The following is an 18,673-nucleotide window of genomic DNA, read 5'->3' on the forward strand; positions in this document are numbered from 1 at the left end:
GCTGGACTGGCTGTCAGGCCAGCAACAGGGGAATGCAAATGACCTTGGAGGAGCCTACTCAGGACACAGTGCCTGGCTCACCCTGCATAAGCCACCTCTAAAACCCCCAGCTCATCCTGATGTCAAAAAACTGTTTAGCGCAGTGCAAGGCAGGCATCACGAAGAAATTAAACTCCAGCTTTGAGGAAGAGGGAAGCCCGGGCTGACAGGAGCGGCTGGGCTGGAAAGTGGAGGCAGAAATTGCTCAAGTTAATGCCTTCCAAGGCCCCTCGGGCCACTCCCAGGTCTTGTCTGAAGCTATTTACTTCCAGGGGGGAAAGCCCTATTGATCTTCATTCAGCTCCTGTCTGCTCCTACAAGGCGGCAATGTTTCAGCGCGTCACCAGTCACTGTAAGAAATTCCTCATTGTTTTACACACGGCTCCCAAACTCAGGAGACGAATGGTCAGGACCGTTTGGGTGAACTGATCGGAGACAATGAAGACGGGGCTGGTTGGAGAACTCTGGGGGAGGGGGATCTCGTTCCCCAGGGAGAGACTGCTGTGACTGCCCGCTGGCCACCCCTGCCCGTCCCCGGCCCAGGTTCTGGGTCTTGAGGCTCATCTGTTCTGCTGTCTGTAGATGCTCAGAGAGTCCAGAGCCGAGCCAGTCCTTCCCGCTCTACCCCACCCCCATCCCCAACACATACACCTGCTTTATGTCTCTGCAGTCATTTGGCTCCCAACCTCCCCCTGGCTGGCTAGAGATCATCACCATCCACCAGGGCTCTCCAGCTGCCACCACCACTGTCTGGTTCCCTTTTCAAGTTCCAAGCTGGCCCTCGATCCTACCGTATGCATGTAATACGAGGGAGCCTCGTGTAACCATGAAACCTACAGTGGCACGGACAGTCCCCACCGTCTGCACTAAAAGGAACTTTGAAGCCACAGAATATCCCAAACCATCACAGCCAATCCAACGGTGGTTTACAGATGGGGAAACAGAGGCTCAAGGTTGGGGGGAACGGTGTGATTTGACCACAATGGCTCAGTTAACGGGCAGAAGAGAGAGCAGAAAACCCAGGCCTCCTAGCTCCCAGCCTAGGGCCCCTCCACTTCAGCTTCTAGGTCATATAACCAGGAAATCCAGGTTCCCACAAAAGGTCACTGAAGCCCATCTGGCTGAGATGATCCATGCATTAAACTGCTTCCCATGAGTTAAGACCAGAATCCATCCCAACAATAATAACGATGAGAAGAGTAATAATAAAATGCCGAACAATATGCCTTGAAAACCTTCAATGAGCAACACTTGATAATCACACGCAGATACATCTTTCACATATTCATATAAAATAATCAATGATCATTTTTTCCCGCAGACTACAATCCAATTACTCTCTCTCCCTCGCTCTCTCCCTCGCTCTCCTTTGTTACTTGCAAACCATCCAAGCAATCAATGCCTTGACCTCTCCCTCTGATAGACACAATTACAAAAAGACAGAGCAATGCAATTCATCTATTCAAGACGGATTGTTTGAACACTCTGTCACACCGCTGAGCTATCCATCTCCTTGTCTAAGAGGAAATTTCAGCCCCCAAAAAAGGCACAAAGAGAGGGGGCGGGTACACTGCTCCCAGCCCAGAGAGCCCCTCACACACCTGCAGGAAAACCCTCTCCCAAGCTGGTGTTTGAGGATGCCTGCCTGCTGGAGAATTCGGCTCCAGGAACAGCCAGCTCAGGCACCAATCTCGGGAACCACAAAACACCCAGCATACTCCCGAACCCCATTTCCAGGACCTCAATTCCTGCAGCCTCAGGCAGAAAACCCTGGAATCCCACGGGTGGATCAGAAAAGGGAGATGGTGGGGGACCCAGCCAAGGCAGTGTGTTTAGGTTCTGCATAAGTGTGTGTGTGTGTGCACGCACGCACGCGCGTGTGTGTGTGCGCTCCCGCGCGCATGGGCCCGCCCATGTCCACTGTGCTTCTCTGGCCCCAGCTAAGGCTCCAGCCCGGACTCCCAAGGATGGAAGTTCAGCTCCCTAGGAAGCTCCAGAGAAGCCCAGAGGCCTCGGAGCCTTCCCATCTTCCATCTAAGCTGGCACAGCTCCGGCGGTCACGTTTGGCATCCACACAGCACCCCAGTCCCCGGGCTGGGAATCAAATGGGGCAGGGCTCTCTGATATAAATGGCTTGGGCCGACATGCTAATTAATCCTGGGGCTTAATACGAAGAAGATTAGAAGAGAGGAGGGCTTTGCCATCCTTAATTGCATTATTACAACATGAACCCAAGAAAGGGCAGCAGGCTGGGGCTTCCCCTCAGAGCAGTGAAGAGCCCCCAGTGAAGTCAATTTCACAATAAGAGGGGGCAGCTAAGGACACACCATCCTGCCCCTCCTTAGCTCATCCTTCTGGGGCTGTCCTCACCTTCTCCTGACTTCCTGGGGCCCCAAAAACCTCCACCCCTGAAGCTAAGCTGGGAGCATACCCAGCTCCCCGGCGTGCAGAGGAAAGGAAACTGCAACGCGTGGGACGCGCACAGAGCACCTTTTGGGGCCCCTCTCCTTTCTCTCAAGGGCACTCTTCCACGTAGGCCCCCAAAAAGCAGGGAAGGAAGGAGGGAATGAAAGAAGTGCTGGCCCAAGACTAAGGTTGTGCCTGCCCCTGGAATGCTAACCAAACAGGGAGCTGGGGCAGGCAAAAGGGCAGATAGAAGACGTTGCTTGGCTTGCCAAGAGCAGCCTGGGCTGCAAAGGGTTAAGCCTGACCGTGAGGGATGTCCCGAGAGTCGCGTGCCTGGACTCCTCTGCCTCTTCCGCCTCAGGGTGTGAGTCTGCCAGGGTCCCGGGCATGGACTCAAAGACCCCAGCGTGGGCAGCGCTGAGCACCGCGCACTACCCCCACCCGGATATTGAGTTCCAGAGGTTGTGGTATCCAGGAGCGAACCACGAAGACGTACCCCTCAACCGCCCCCCCATTCCTGACCACCTCCTAGGAAAACCTCAAGTACGGAAACCAAGCCCGACCTCGGTTCCCTGCATCCCCTCAAGCCTCTAGCAGTCCTCTCCTGGAGAAGAGCCACAAGGGGGGAAGGTGGCCCTGGCTCAGCAGAGCTCTGCCCGCCCTGCGCCAGATGCTGGTGGTGGCGCCTCGCGAACCCAGGAGGCCCAAGTCTCCGGCCTGGCGGCAGGCTCCCGCGTGGCCAGGCCGGGCCCAGCCCTGGCGGGCGCGGGCCTGGGCCCCGCAGGGTCTCCCGCACTGCCCAGAGCGCTGCCTACAGGGTGCCTGGGGCGACCACAACAAAGTTAAAGCCCGGAGTAGGAGTCTCCGGCGAGAAGAGAGCTGAGACGCGGCAGCCCCGGAAAGCCGCGCGCAACCCCGCCAGCCGCCGCCAGCTGCGGAGGGATTTCGGCTAACTTTACAAACCGCTCGCATCCCTCCCGCCACATTCCCGGCCGCGGCGGGCAGCCTCCGTGGCTTCCTTCCCCCCCCCCTCCCCCCAGCCGCGAGGGAACGCAAGAGCGACCGGCCGGGGCTGCCCCTCTCCTCCCCCAAGCCACCGGGCTGGATGGGGCACCCCCGAGGCCGAGGGCGGCCGCCGGGAGGAGAGACCCGCCGCCCACCCCCCTTCCGTCCTGCGAAGCCGTCCCTCGCTTCCCCGCCGCGGCCGCTGGAGCTGTTCCCCAGGTGGGGGCGGGGGCCTGCCGGGAGCGAGGAGGAAAGAGAAGTTGGCGCCTTCCCCCAGGGTTCCCGCTCCGCGGAGAAGCCCGCTCCCAGAACTCGGTCTGTGGCCGGTCGTGCCAGCAGTGGCCGGGAAATGAGCCCTCCACTCGGGTTGGGGCTGGAACGCTTCGCTCCTCTCCGCCAGGTCTGGCCTCTCACGAGCGCTCCAAGGGCCCCTCGCCCGCCGCGGCCCGGCTGTCTCCTCCCCACTAAGTAGGGCCCGTGACCCCCGGCTTTGGAACTTTGCCCTGACCGGGCCGAGCTCCCGGTGGTCACCCGGCCCCGGCGGCCCGCAGAGATCGGGAAAAATCTCTTGGGATCGCGTTCGTTGGCTCCCCATTGCCGCCCCCGCCCGGGCGCACAGAGACCCCCGGCTCCGGGGAGCCCTTACCGATCCGAATGACGTGGGGCATCCCGCGCGAGTCCGGGATCCAGAAGGCGCACACGAGGAGCCCGGCCCAGTATTCCCAAACCAGACTCCGGAGGCGCCGCCAGGGAGCGGTCATCGTTGGGCGCCGCCGAGCGTGCCCGGGGCGCGGCCGTGGCGGGCTCCCTGGGGCGGCAGCTCTAGGCGCGGGCGCGCAGCAGCCCCCGAGGCGCCGCCTGGCCCAGCTGCCCGGCTCCCGAGCGCCGCTGCGAGTGGGGGGCGCCCCGCGGCGCCGCGCACATCTTACTGGGGGGCCGCCCCGCCGGCGCCCGCCCCGCCCGGCTGCCGCCCACGGGTCGCCCGCGAGCGAGGCTCCTGGGCTCCGCCCGGGCTGCGCTCGGGCTCCGCTCGGACTCCGCTCCGGCTCGCGTCGGCTCGGCTCCCGCGCGGGCTCCCACCTGCCCCGGCTGCCGGGCGCTGGCGGGCGGGCTGCACGCGTCTCCGGCCGCTCCTCCTCCAGCCGCCGCCAATGCTATCGCCCGGGCTCGCACAAAGCCCCGGAGTGGAGTTGCACGCGCGCACACACTCCCTCCCAGCCCCCTCCCCGCGCCCTGCCTCCCGCCTCCCGCGCCGCCCGCCGCCCGCGCTCCCTCCGCGCACTCCCCCGCGCACACACACTTCACACTCACGCCCGCCGAGGCGTACACTCGCGCGCTCACACCTGCGCAGGGGGCGGGGAAGGGGACCCTGGACCCGGTTTAGGGGGACGCCCGGAGAACGAGGATTCTCCTCGCTTCCCAGATGTCCCCATCCGCCCTGCCGCCCCCAGTCCCTTCAACTGCGAGGGCACGGAGCCTGGGAGCCGGGCGTGGAGCAAGGGAGCTGGCACCGCGAGCTGGGCGACGGCGGCAGCCTAGCGGCCCGACCAGCTGGAGGAGACGCGCCCGCCGGAGCAGAGGGACGCGGAGCCCGCCGTCTGCGGAGTCTCGCCTTCCAGCTCCCACGCAGCGGGCGCAGGCTGGACGGCGGCGGCGGGAGACGGACCCGGGAACCGGTTTCCCTCCCTAAGCCCATGTCTCGGGGAGGCAGAGTTGGGGCTGGGGCTCCGGGAAGACAGAATCGACCACGCTGGGCTAGGGGAGCGGCGGGAGCTGGTGGCGGTGGGACGGCCCAGGCCAGACCCTGTGCCTTGGAAGGCAGGACTTGACGACGCCCGGCAACCACAGGGGTTTCGGAGGCAGATGGCTAAATCCTTAGACTCGGAGGGCATCTGAGATGCACCCTGGTACCTACTTCCCACCCGTCTTCCCCCAACTCCCCAACCGTGCAGGAGGGGCTAGTTCCCTTCCCCTTTCCTCCTGAGAACGAATAAAGAGAAACTGTCATTTTCTGTGGGATACAGCGAGACCCATGGGGGGACAAGCTAGAAAGGGTTAAAAAAAAAAAAAACCTTGTTTATTAGCAATAATAAATTTTTTTTCAAGTGGCGCTGGGTGTCGAGGGAAAGGAAGGGCTGTGGAGCGAGTCTAGAGCAGGAGGCTGGGAATTACGCAGTTAGGCGAGTTTAATGACCTTTTTGACAGAGACAAAGCGGTGCCGATACAGTAGATAAATAAACGGATCTGTCACCGGGCAGCGGCTAGGCTGTGTGTGAATTTATTTTTCTCATTTAAATAACTTGATCTATTCCATCATTCCCAATACCTCCCATTTGCCAGCTGTCTGGTAAGAGCATGGCCCCCAACATCTGAAAAGCAAATCTTTGATTTTCTTACAAATAGACTATGAGTCCAGTTCTATCCAGCCCGTTAATTTCCCTGGCTTTTCTTTCCCTTCCGTTCTGGGAGTAGGGCACGTTGGCATTGTGTGGAGATGTGACACTGCAGCGTGGCCAATCGTGCCACTTGGAAGGGGACTCCCTCCCACCTGAAGGGAAGGCAGCCAGGGAGCAGGGAGGAGGATTCCCAGGGCTCTTCTTCTAAGAAGGGGAAGAGGTGTGCCGGGCTAGAGGCCATCCTCAAAGACCCAACAGCAAAGAGAGGTTACCGGCTTCCGTCTTTGCCCGAACTTTGGCCTTCCTCACCCGTGCGCAGCAGCGGCTGGTTTCCCCAGCAGCCACTGGAAAATGTTGCCCAAGAGACCAGAGGGAAGGACATGCAGACCAGAGCCAAAGAGGCAGCAACTGCCACCTCTTGATAGAGAGCAACGGGCCCCAGTGGGCACCAGCAAGGAGGAAGCGCGGGAGAGGGGAACCAGTGGCCCCACCCTCCAGGATGAAGGTGGACACCCTTCCCTGTCCCCTGGTTTAGTTGCTCCAAGAGGCCAGAAAGCCCAGGACCGGTCTCTAAGGAAGGAAATTCCAGTGCCCTGATGGGGAACGGAAAAGGGGTTGGCAGGACCTGAACTCAAGGCAAAGGATGCAGGGCTAAAAAAGCCTCGCCAACAGTGCCCAAGCATGGTTGGGCGGTGGGGGAGGAGGCAAGAGCCTGGATGCTAATTCTGTCTGGTTATCCTGCAGGCAGCCTCTTGCCAGGAGAGGGGTAGGGTGCAGGGAACAAATGGCCTGGCAAGGAAACTGTGGAAGCAGAAGGGGAGAGGTACGACTCCAGGGGATGAGCAGATCTGGACCCTAGACCAGAACCCTATGCTGGGACAGTGAGAGTGAAGAATGAAAGATGGGGGGCAGGAGAAGAAGGAGTAGCCTTCAAGAAAGCCAGCACAAGAGGAGAGGTACTAGAGAAGTGAATGGATGAAGGTGGAGGGGGAATCTGAGGCCCCCAGGGCACGCTGTGGCCCTGTCCCCTGCAGCCCCCTGGCCAGGTCCAGGGAAGCAGCACAAGCTGGGCCAGGCTTCCTGCCGCATCCCAGAGTGGGCGGGTGTTAGCCAGCGCTGCAGAAGGAGGCTTCCCTCTGCTGCCACGTTGGCTGCGGTGGAAAACAGCCCCCAGCTGCAGAGGCTGTGGGGCTCAGGTCACCGGGCCCGCAGCCCCTCGGGAGCCCCCGGGGTCAGAGGGAAGCGGGCTGATGTGAGCTCAGAACTGGGCCTTATTCTGGACCTCGCTGCGAGCCATTTTGTACCACAGAGGTCTCCCCAAACTGACAGGAGCCCGCTCCCTTCCAGGCTGGGGAAGGGTGGGACGCATTACGTCAACAAAACCAACAGCAATGATAATAATGACTGCTAGTATTTATTACATGTTTTCTATATTCCAGACGATGTACTTACTCAATGTACCTTACATGCATCACTTCCTCTAGCCCTCTCCACAGCCTGCCAGGATAGGATCCCTGGGATTTTTACATTTTACCGTAAAGACTCTGAGCCTCGGGGAGGTTAAGAGGTTCAAAGTCACAAAGCTAGTGTGTGACCTTCCTCCTTCCCCCTTCCTCCCTCCTCCCTTCCTCTTTTTCCCTCCTCCCTTCCTCCTTCCCTCCTTTCCTTTTCCTTTTCTCTCCCCTTCCTCTTCCTCCTCCTCTGCTCCCTCCTTCCTCCTTTCCCTCCTCCCTCCCTTCCTCCCTCCTTCCTTTCCTCCTTTCCCCTCTTCCCTCCTCCCTTCCTTCCTCCCTCCTTCCTCTTCTCTTCCTCTCTTCCCCCTTCCTTCCCTCCTTCCTTCCTCCCTCCCTCCTCTTTTCCTCCTTCCCTCCCTCCCTTCGTTCCTCCTTCCTTCTTCCTTCCCTTCTTTCCTTCCTCCTTGCCTCCGTCTTCCTTCCTTCCTGTAATACTTGTTGGCCATCACTGCCAGGCACTGTGGGTGAGGACCCAGGATCCGCACGCAGTCTTATCTGCCTCTTAAGCTTGCAAGCTTGACCCTTATCCTGTCCTGCTTGGACTCAGCAGGGGATAGGCTCTAGCAAAAGGTCCTCATCACCTCCGCTGGAGGCCCACTGGGGCATCCGGCTGCTTGTAGAAAGGCTAAGAGTAGAATAGGATCTGGGCCCTTTACTAGAGCAAACCGGGGTGCCCCCAAACCTGCAGCCCTCTCTCCCTGTGGTGGGGCGCCTCTCCAGGCTGTCCTGCCACCAGCAGGCACCAGAGCTGGCGGGATCTCAAGCTGCATCTCCTGGGATTGGGAGCCGCCAATCCAGGCTTTTCGAATTGTTGGTAAACAAGTCTACCCACCAGCCAGGCCTCGGCTCCTCACTCCCCCACGAGGCAGCCAGCGCCGGATTTATGAGGCCTCCAAACCTCATTCAGACTAATGCAGCTTTTCATTCCAAAATAAAAGGGGCCGCTGTCTGAAAGGACAAGTGCTCCCGCATTTCATTAACATCCCCGAAAATGGCTGAGCTGGCCCAAGTCCCTGCCAGCGAGATTCATGTCTCCCACTGGCTCCCAGGTGGGGGTTGGGAAGGAAGAAACCCTAGACCTCCGGCCCCTCCCGGCCCCTCCCCGCTTCTGCTGGGGCGGGAGGAGCCTCCCAGGGGTGGCCAGGCGGGCTCATTTGGATGAGTCCCCTGTGTGCGCATTTTGTTTAGACCGATCCACTCCAGCCCTCAATCCCCCCACAATCATGGTGAGTGATGAGGCCCTGGGCTCGAGTTACCGAGATTCATGATCTCCGCTTCCCAGGGAAACCACGGAGCACAGGCTTGTGGCTGCTGAGTGCAGATTCCTAGCACTGGAGTGCCCTCTGCTGAAGCCTGCCTACCTTCATCTCCCTTCAGGCTGCCCAGCAGCGGGCAGGCTGCCGGCTGGGGGGGGGGGGGTTGCTGGTTGCTGAAGCCCGGGCTCCAGCCCCTCCTCCAAGTGTCCCACTACCGGCCCTCCCCGCCGCGGCTGTGCACACCTGCACCGGTAGCCTGGGTGCCTTGGTGAGCGTGAGGGGACAGGCTACCTCCCACCATCTCACCCTGGAGGGGGCCTGGACCAGAAGCTGGTCACTGCCAGCCTCTCCTGATCTTTGCCGACTGCTAGAGCAGGGAGGAGGAGGGAGATGCCTTCCTCATACCCGGTCTTTACTTCGCAGCATTCTCTCCATGGCAAAGTTGGTGAAACCACAAAAGCCGAGCCTCTGCCCTTTAAGGGACACGGAGACTTGCCTCTGGGCCCAGGGACGGGAGACCCTCTCACCAGCCTGGGGCCTGCATCCTTCATCCCTATCCCAAGAAGGAAGGAGCACAGCAGCTATCAGAGCCCCCTGAGCAAGCCACAAGCCCCGCAAAGGTTGTATCACCTTAGATTTTTGTCAACAGTCAAGCAAGTTCATTCCCAGTGAAGTCAATTCCTGTGTTTATTGTCAGCTTAACCTGCTGCTGCAAGTTATTTCTCAGCAGTGAGGGAGACAGGTAGACAAGCCACCAGAGATATGTTATTTTACTGACATGTGCGTTTCAGTAGTCGGGATGCAGTTGTGGTAGAGGGTAAATGACACACGGGGATCCTGTTTGTATTTATACATAACGGAGTGGCCCCACTTCTGGGCTGGGTGCCCATGGGGTTCTGCTGCTGGAGGGAGAGGGGAGGAGGGGACAACTGCCCACAGGAAACTGTCACCTCCTGGGTCCCATGGGCCTGGTTCTGGGTGTGCAGATGAGATTCACTCGCTCACTGAAGTCACTCAGTCATTCCCTAATTTATTTATGCTCTCAGTCATTGGCCCATTCATTAATTTACTTACACAGTTCTTTACCCATTCATCCGCTCATCCATCCATTCAGCCGTTCCCCATTCATTCATTCATTCCATCACTAATGACTCACTTAGACATTCACTCATTCATTTACTTAGTCATCTACCCTTTGCTTCAAACAGTCAGCTGTCCGCACATTCACTCATGTATCCAGCCCATTCCTCCATCACCCCCTCACTCCGTTACTCGCATCCACATCCACACTCGTTCCCTCCATCACTCAGTCATTCACGCACTGGGCGCCCACCAGAGCTGGCAGAAACCTGCCTGCTTCTCCTGTCCTCGGCCACTTTGCAGGCGGAGCCTCAGACACCGTCCAACCTCATGGTACAGCCCAGTGTACCCCAGCAGTGTGCTGAGTCCCCAGTCAGCCCCCCAGGCTTCTTGGCCCCTTCAGAGCCCCCCAGTGCTCGTTTCTTTCACTGGATCACGAAATTCAGCCACCTTCAGAATTCAGCTCTCGCCTCTGACCCTGGAGATGGTCCGGGCAGTTGCCGTGCTAGCACATCAAAGGCCCACAGAGACCCAGAGCCCAGGGCTGATGATGGACGTAATATCAGAGGTGCCATTTGGTGCCACCACACTGTGCCAGGAGCCACCTTGGCTTCCATTTGCATGATCTCTTTGTCCTTGAAACAACCCAGCGGGAGGAAATGGGCTTCGAGGGGTCAAATAACTTTCCCACGAATAACTTGCTGGGGGCACGGATGGCAGAAGCAAGCATGTGCCTTGGCTCAATGTGATAGGGAGAGAGGGATGAATGAGAAACTAAATGATACATGAGGGAGTGGACGTGTGTATGAACGAATAAATGAGAGAATGAGCAAATGAATGCATGAAGGAATGACGTGCGCCCAACAAATAAGAGGCTAAACTAAGCTTCTGACCCAAACTTCTGGACTCCAAGCCCAGTGCTCTCTCCCTTGTTTAACAATTGCTCCCCTCTACCACACCTTGACCTTGCAGGGTATAGCAAGAGGCAGGGGCTGGAGGGGGAGGTGAGGCAAACGCAGAGCACGAAGTAGAGTTTTCTGGAGGAGCGTGTCCCTCAGAGGCTGCGTGGAGCCATTCTTGTCTGCACCTGTCCCTCCCACGGGCAGGAGGCTGCCATCATCCTTCCTTAAAGAGAGAGAGAGAGAGTGAGCCACGAAAATCCAATCACTGAGTGATAAGAAAATAAACAAGTGAACTTCTCCAAGTTTGCCAGACTTCCCTGCCCGAGGCCAGCTTAATTAAAGTTGATGTAGAATTTTAAAGTGGGAAAATAATTAGAGCAAGTGGTAGAAAAGAGAGAGGCAGGAAAACATTGTTTTGTTTTGTGTTTTGCTCCCTCGTAATTATGCCGCAGACTGTCTCTCGCATGGATCCCATCCCAGGTCCACCCTCCGCCAAGATTCCAGCAGGTGGTGCACTGTGTGAGCGTCGCAGGCACACCTGTGTCTCTTTGGCACACAGGTATGGCACTTCTCTGCCCGCAAGACAGACAAGGCGGCAGGCAGCCAGGCTGGGAGCGGAGAGGAGCACGTGCCCTCACACTCGGGAGGAGGACCCAGAGGGAGATGGGGACAACAGGCTGTTGGAATGCGATGCTGCCTCCCTGCTTCAGGTCCAGAGGGGAGCGGTCCTCACCTCTCCATGATGCCAGACCTCGGCTCTGATGCGGACACTCCCAGCCCCCGCCTCTTGGTGCAGGAGATCCCCCAGTAATATGGTCCCTATTCCACCTGGTTCTAGCGAGACATGTTCCTCTAGCAACTGCCTAATGTGGAAGAAATATTGATTGGTGTCTGTGTCCCAAGTAGGGCTGGGGGTGGCCCAAATTCCAGCTGCAGGCAGGTGCTACAAATCAAACTCACCCCACATCCAAGCTCTCAGGGCTCAAGCGTGCCTTGGCTTTGTTGCTGTTCCTGATCCCTCGTCCATGGACAGCAAGGGCACAGAGGTGGTGAGCACCAGCCTCGGGCAGCTGGGCAGAGGCAGAGGCAGCCTGGGCAGAGGAAAGCCGCAGGCTTCTCTGGGGGAAGGAGAAGAGACAGATTCCTCAAGATTTCATTGAACAGAGCTGGGCAGGCCTGCTTCTCTGGAAAGTACGAACTCTGGAACCAGGCAGACTGACTTCACATCTGCCCTGTCTCTTGCCAGCTGAGTGCTGCTGGCCATTTACCAAATTTTCTTTGCCTCGCTTTCCTGTCTGTAAAATGGAGATAATCATACCATCTGCCGTGCAAGGTTGTTGCAGGATTAAATGAGTTAACACATGTGATGTGCTTAGCATGGTACCCGCACACAGTCAGAGTGCACTGTACTTAGTGACTAACTTTCTCTGCTGTATGGATGCATTGAGCCCCTGAATAGGCCCTGGGAGAAAACCGTCTTTCCTGCAAGGCTCCGGGAGGAAGCACAGTGTGTTTACACATACACACACACTCTCGCTCACACTCACTCAGGCCTTGCCGGGTTCCCCGGGGTGGGGAAGGGCTCAGAAGGAATGCTCTGTGTCAAGGTGGCCCTCTGCTCCCCTCCCCTGCTCACCGACACTGCATTATGGAATGCCCACAGAATCTGTGGGGTTGCTGGGGGCGGGGGTGGGAGTGGGGGTGGGGGTGGGGTCTCTGTTCCGTGGGGGACGAACTGGCTGCCGTTGTGGGGCGGGAAGGCAACCTAGGACTTGTACCCCAAACCAGCTTCCAAGCTTGGAGATTTCTCCGGGCTCCTTCCTCTCCACCCCTACCAGCCTGGGCTGCCTCTTGGTCTTGACATTGGTGACCTGATCTCCCTGCATCTCAGTCCTGGATCTTCTCATCCCTAGGGGAATTCCCCAGCCTCTGGCCCAAGAAACAGTTCAGGAAATCCTATTTGGGAAGAGAACACCTGCCCCTCCCTCCCCATCAGAAGCTGGGAGCCTTCGGAAGCGTCAGGGAGGGCTCGGGTCCCCAGGCTGTCTCAAAAGCCCCGGAAGCCTAGTGGCCTAGCTGCTAATGCTGTTGTGCCTCCCAGAGGACAAAAGGGATGCAGCTAAGGGAGGCGGCAGGCAGATTTGGGCAGTAGCCTGAAGCTGGGATGGGGAGGGGGTGCTGGCTGCAGGAGCCAGCCTCCTGCTCTGTGTTATCTCGAGGCACCAGGAGGTCTGTGTGATGGAGAGCTGGGTTCTGCCAATCAGTTAATCCCAGTCTTCCACCCTCCACCTGGGTTTGGTTGGGTTGAATAGACGGGCTGGGCAGGAACAGGTGCCAGTGGCCACAGCCTCATTTCTCCGCTTTGGCTTTACGTCATTCTGTGGACTCTGCCTGCCGGGTCCCTTTGCTCTCAAGCAGGCACGTGTGTCCCTTGCAAGAACCAGGATGCTCAGAGATACCCAGAGAAGCCCAGAGAAACTCTGAGCAGCTTGAGGACAGATGGGAACCAGAGAACAAGGTTCTGATGCCCGTTCTCCTGGGATATGAGGGCATCTGACATGGCCCGCGGGATCTCCATGTCAAGTGCAAGAGGGTCCCTATGTGTTGGGTCAGGGGACTTGGGTCTTTAATGGTCAGGACTGAAGGGCAGGGGGCATGGACAAAAGTTCCACAGCCCATGGTGTGGCATTGAGGCCCATGCCTGCATCTACATACATACCACTGAGCAAAAAATAGAAACAACTTTCCAGATAATTCAAGGGAAAACACTTTTATACCAACCGCACTTGCAGCTCGTTCCAATACCTGCCCAGCTGTTCCCCTCATCCGTGCCTTTATTCTTTTTCCCTGGCGACCCGCTGTCATAGGGAGACCAGGAAGGGCTGAGGTGACATGGGGAGGGCCATAGGGTCACAGGGGGAATCCATGGGGATAAATGGCAGAGGCCAAGGGGCACAGATAGTGACAGGAGAGAGGCAGGTAGGGGCCGTGGGGTCACAGAAACGGACAAGGGTAACATTTGGAAAGTTTGAGGGGACAGATGAGAACTCGAGAGCCCACAGAGGGGACAGAGGGACAAACGAGGGGGTCATACCCAAAGTAGTCACATCCAAAGTCTTGGAACCCAGGCGAGAGTTGGGGAAAGACAGGTAGGAGTCGTGATGGCCCAGGGAAACCCGGAGGGGACAAAGTTGGGAACCCAAGAGGACAAATCACCCCTATAAGGAGCTCTCAGCCTTGAAGAACAGAACAGCCACAGATGAAGCTGATGGCCAGAGGAGGAGGAAAAGATGAAGACATATCATCTCAAGGTGGCTTCTGAGCAACCAGGACTTGAAGGCCAAGTTGAACACCTGCTCCTCCTAAGTTCTGAAGCCCTGTCCACACCCACGCAGAGGAAGCCAGGAGTGGTGTGTGCACAGAGGCCCACTGCGTACTAGGAAACCACCTACTCTGCGCCCCTGTGGACCTGCCCTTGAGGAGCTCCCAGGACTGGTGGGGAGCCAGCCTGGACTCCGAGCATCCCGCGGGTGGGGCCACATGCTAATGGCAGGCCGCCAGACGTTGGTGCTGTAGGAGCCCTGAAGAGAGAGAGCCCTGGGCGAAATCCAATGGCTTCCCTGGTAAAGATGAGAGAGCATTTAAACCCAGCGAAGCAGCCTCAAATCCAGGCGAGCCCTGCACAAGCTGCCAGCAGGATTTCTGTGACCTCCCTGTCCCTTCCCCCCACCTTGCCCATCAAGCCTGCAGTCAGGCTCTGAGTCCCCCCACCGGCCTGCCCCTACCTTCAAGGCAGAGCCAGCTTACAGAATCACCTGGGGAAAACTTTTTAATGCCTTTATTGAGATGTCATTTACATACCATAAACTTTATCCATTTTAAGTGTACAATTCCATGACTTTTACTAAATGTACAGGGTCATGCAGCCATCACTACAATCTAATTTTAGAACATTTCCATCACCCCCAAATGTCCCTGGTGCCCATTCATCTGAGGGGCTTTGACTCAGTCATTCTGGGGCAGGGTCTGGGAATGTATGTTTGAACAAGTTTCCTAGGGGATTCTGGGACAGGGACGTTCGGGGACATACTGGATCTAAACCACCGCTGGAAGGACCTTTCCAAAATGCAACACGCAAAGAGAGGGTATTGCCCTTCGGTCCAAAACCCTCCGATGGCTCCTAGACCAGCGTGCCAGGGTGGGGTGGTGACAAGAAACAGATAGTAATCCCTGCCATTATTTGTGCACGCTACGTGCCAGGCATGGCTCCTGGCACTTTGCAAGTGTTAACTCCCTTAATCCACACGATTCCCCTATAAAGTGGGTGCTGCTGTTCTTTCCAGTCTGCTGATGAGGAGACTGGGACACAGTTAGGAGGTGGTGGAACCAGGTTTTGAATCCAGGCAGCTCACCCGTTAGACCGTATCACACTGCTCTTCGTAGAAGAGAGTATCTTCCTCCCTGAGATTACCCCCATGCCTTCCGGCTCCCCCACCGGTCCCCACCCCTCTCCACTCTAGCCCAAGCAGGCCACCTCCCCTTTCATGCCTTTGAGTCTCCGCACAAGCTTTTTCTCATACCTAGATCTTCCCGTACCCTTCTCTCCACTGGGAATTCCCAGTTACGCTTCAAAACCCACCTTCAATGTCAGCTCCTCTGTGATCCTTTCTAGTGTTCCCCCAGACAAAGTTGATGGCTGCCGCCCGTGTTTTCCCTGCACTTGGTACACATCTCAATTAAGGACTGGCACTCTTAATGCTGCAACTTGTGCTGTGTCCCCGTCCCTCTCCCCAACTTGATTGTGAGCTTCTCTAGGGCCGGGGGGGGGGGTGGGGAGGGGGGGCGGGCAGCGGCTACTTCATCTCTGTAACCCTACTGCGCCTGCGTACATGAAGGGCCCGGTGAACAGCAATGGCCCAGCCAGGACCGAGCATCTGTCCCACCATCTCCGTTCAGCCCCAGCCTGAGGAGGGTCCTCTCCCCGATGCAACAGGCCCTCCCCTCACTGGCTCAGAGCCGCCCCTTTTAAAGCTGCAAAGGACAACGCGTGTCAAACTGCAAAGGCGATCCTGGCTTAGCCTCCTCTCTGTCCTGAGCACTACCAAATGCTCTATTACACGGTGGGCACTCAAATGCTTGTATGAAGGAGTGCGTGCGTGAGAGAGTGAGTGAAGCCTCATCCTCTGGGTTCCCAGACAAGGACTCTGTCTGGCTCATGTCCTCTTTCCACTTCAAGATGCCTGGATCTTTCCTAACTCCTCTTATGCAGGAGGTTAATTCAAGTGCTTTCCAGCTTAGCAAGCAATAAACAATTTGGTGTTGCAGCGAGTTGTTCTGCGTGTCATATTTATGGATCGGAGGTGGGGGAGGGGCGGGGGGTGTTATTAAGTTCAGTGTAACAAGGAATGTTACATGCCCTTCCTTAATTACTTTCCTCCCTTTAATTAGATGTGGAGGGGAGGGGTGCCCCAGGGAGGGGGTTTGAAAGTCACTGCAGACAAGAAAAGTGTTGGCAGCATCCTGCCACCTGATAGGACAGCAGTCATCGGTGGGGGTCAGATGGAGGTGGGGGGCATCCCATCTCCAGAAGGGACGGCCATCATGCATTGTTTACTCTTTGCTGTGTCTCCCTCGTCCTCTGCAGGAGCTCTGTTTTCCCGCCCCATTCTTTCTCTTCCAGTTTCTCTCTGTCCACCTGCTGGGAGCTGTTCCAGTCTTCTGCCCGCACATGCCCCTGTCCCTCCTGACTCTACTCGGAGGTCACAGGATGAGCTGTTGTCTTTGACACACGCACCCCTTTGCCGTGGTACAGTGTGGGGGCCTGGGCACCTCTTCCCTCGGCCTGACCGTGAGCTCGCGGGTGAGGCCTCCTCCCCAGCAGAGGTCTATCATTATGCCCCCATCCTCTCTGGAGCACCCCTAAATCCCCCGCCTGGGGGCATCCCAATCAAGTGATCAGGTGCACAGGCACCATGGGAGGTGTTTCCCACTGGCCTCATTGAGCCTCTTGGCCACTCTGGGAGACACTGACCATGAGCCTTGGTGAGAGACTGGCCCCATACTGCACAGCCAAGGGGTAGTCCCAGCCAGCATCTGAGCCCCTCAAATCTTTCCTTGGCACCACTGCAGCCTGAGCTGCTGTAGAGTTCCTGCAAACTGAGAGCATGAGCCACCGCTTCCCAGAACGGACCAGAAGCCACAGGGGCAGCCAACACAGCTGCTCTGGCTGCATCAGGCATCTGACGGCAGGGAGGGCTCCTCCAGGACCCGGTTGATGGGGACCCGGCGGGGCCCACCATTCCTCACGCAGGCTGGCTTGCCTGTGCCAAGCCTCTTCCTCCTCTCCCCACTGCCTGTGGGGAGACGGGCTCCAAACCCAGCCCATCTGCTGCATTTTCCCGAGACTCCCGAGACGATCCAATTCCGCACACCAGATGGGAAATAGCATGTACATTTCGGATGGTGATTAGTGTTTTTGTTTTTTTCCCCAAACGCTCGCGTTAATGGAGCTCCTTCCTGAAAGTAAATTGGAGAGCCTTCCGTTTGATGGAGTCTGGCCGACCTCCACCTCCCTGCCCCCCACAAAGGCAAGCATGGCTTTCCCAGGAAGGGTTTGCAGGGGCCTCACCCGCCCTCTGCCCCTCTGCACAGGCCTCCGCCTGCACTGCCCAGGGCCTCCTGCTCGGCAGAGCAAAGCAGGGCAGAAGACAGGCCTGCCACGATGTAGAAGGGCTCCGTGGAGCCTGGCGATTTCCAAGACAAATAATTCCAGGTGAGGGGCCTTCAGAGATGGACAGACAGGGCCAGCCAGCCCTCCCTGAAAAGATCATCACACCTCCATGAACTCGGACTCGACAAGGGAAGTAGGATTTGACAAATGAATCTGGACTTTGCTCAGGGCATATGACTTGAGAGGAAGTTCAGATATGAAGCCAAATCCTTAAGGCCTAGAACGTAGGTCTTTCTACAATGCATGGTACATAGTAGGGTCAACAAACGTTTGCTTGCTTGCATGCTGAATGAATGAATGAATGAATGAATGACAAGATAGACAAATAAAAGCATTTCTGTGCATGTAGTTATATACAACCTTCATTTTCTTACATATTTGCAAATTGACACACACACACACAACCTCTCCCCCCAAACCAAGGAACTAGAATTAAGAAAATACATATTTCATACAATACTCACACATATTTATATTGTATACATATATAAGCACATTTATATAGCATATATATTACAGAAAAGACATTTTGCAGGACTTCCACATGTTGCCTTGCTTAGTTTGGGCCATAACTCTGAAAACCGTAGTGTGGTTTCAGAGAGGCCTGGTAACGTGGACAGGGTCTCATAGGTAACAAGCATCAGAGGGTAGATTTGGGTTCTGGTAGAGCTGACTTTGAAGGCCACAGGAACCCAGAAAAAGGTTTTTAATAGGAAGTGATGAGATCTAGCTCCTGCTTTTAGAAAGGGCTCCACTCTCCCAGGACTGGGTGAGCCGGGGCCAGAGAGCCTGGATCCCTGGAGACCAGTTAGGGGCTCATGAGTGGAACAGGTGTGTGGTGATAAAGCCTTGGCCGAGGATGGCGGTGGTGAAAACAGAAGGCGACATTTCACAGGAAGGAGCCACAAGCCTCTGTCACAAGGTGTGAGGGGTGAAGGAGTCTGGGAGGGCAGCCATATACCAGTCTCTAGCATACTTAGGGCTGGAGGGAAAACGGGTTTGGGGAAAGGGGTGATAAGGGACAATTTGGGACCATCGGGTTTGAGAGGCACACAAGTGATCCATCAGAAACAAAGCTTTAGAGCCTGGAAAAGAGATCGGAGGTTGGAGGTATAGATCTGAGAATTTTATCCTCACAGGGGAAGAAAAGAAGCTATGAATCAGAATGAAATCCCTATACGAGTATAGACTCAGTAGAAAAGCAGCCCGGAGGTACCGTTACCCAGGCAGGGAAAAGAATCTGGAGGCAGGCGGGCTGAGAATGCACATACACGGGCAAACACACGGGTTTGTGCTTTTATGAAACCCTCGTGCGCGCGCGCGCACACACGCTGTGTTATGTACA

General features: G+C 56.9%; 1 protein-coding gene across 2 annotated transcripts in view; it reads right to left on the minus strand.

The window, feature by feature from the left end:
* GRIK3 (glutamate ionotropic receptor kainate type subunit 3) overlaps positions 1–4,211 on the minus strand; it is a 222,595-nt gene extending 218,384 nt beyond the window's left edge. For both annotated transcript variants that reach the window (XM_042996562.1, XM_042996563.1), the window contains exon 1: positions 4,097–4,211. In XM_042996562.1, the coding sequence (XP_042852496.1) occupies positions 4,097–4,211 (115 nt within the window). The remainder of the gene's footprint in view (positions 1–4,096) is intronic.
* Positions 4,212–18,673: the final 14,462 nt, after the last annotated feature.

The sequence above is a fragment of the Panthera tigris genome, chromosome C1, assembly GCF_018350195.1.
Source record: "Panthera tigris isolate Pti1 chromosome C1, P.tigris_Pti1_mat1.1, whole genome shotgun sequence".
Lineage (NCBI taxonomy): Eukaryota > Metazoa > Chordata > Mammalia > Carnivora > Felidae > Panthera > Panthera tigris.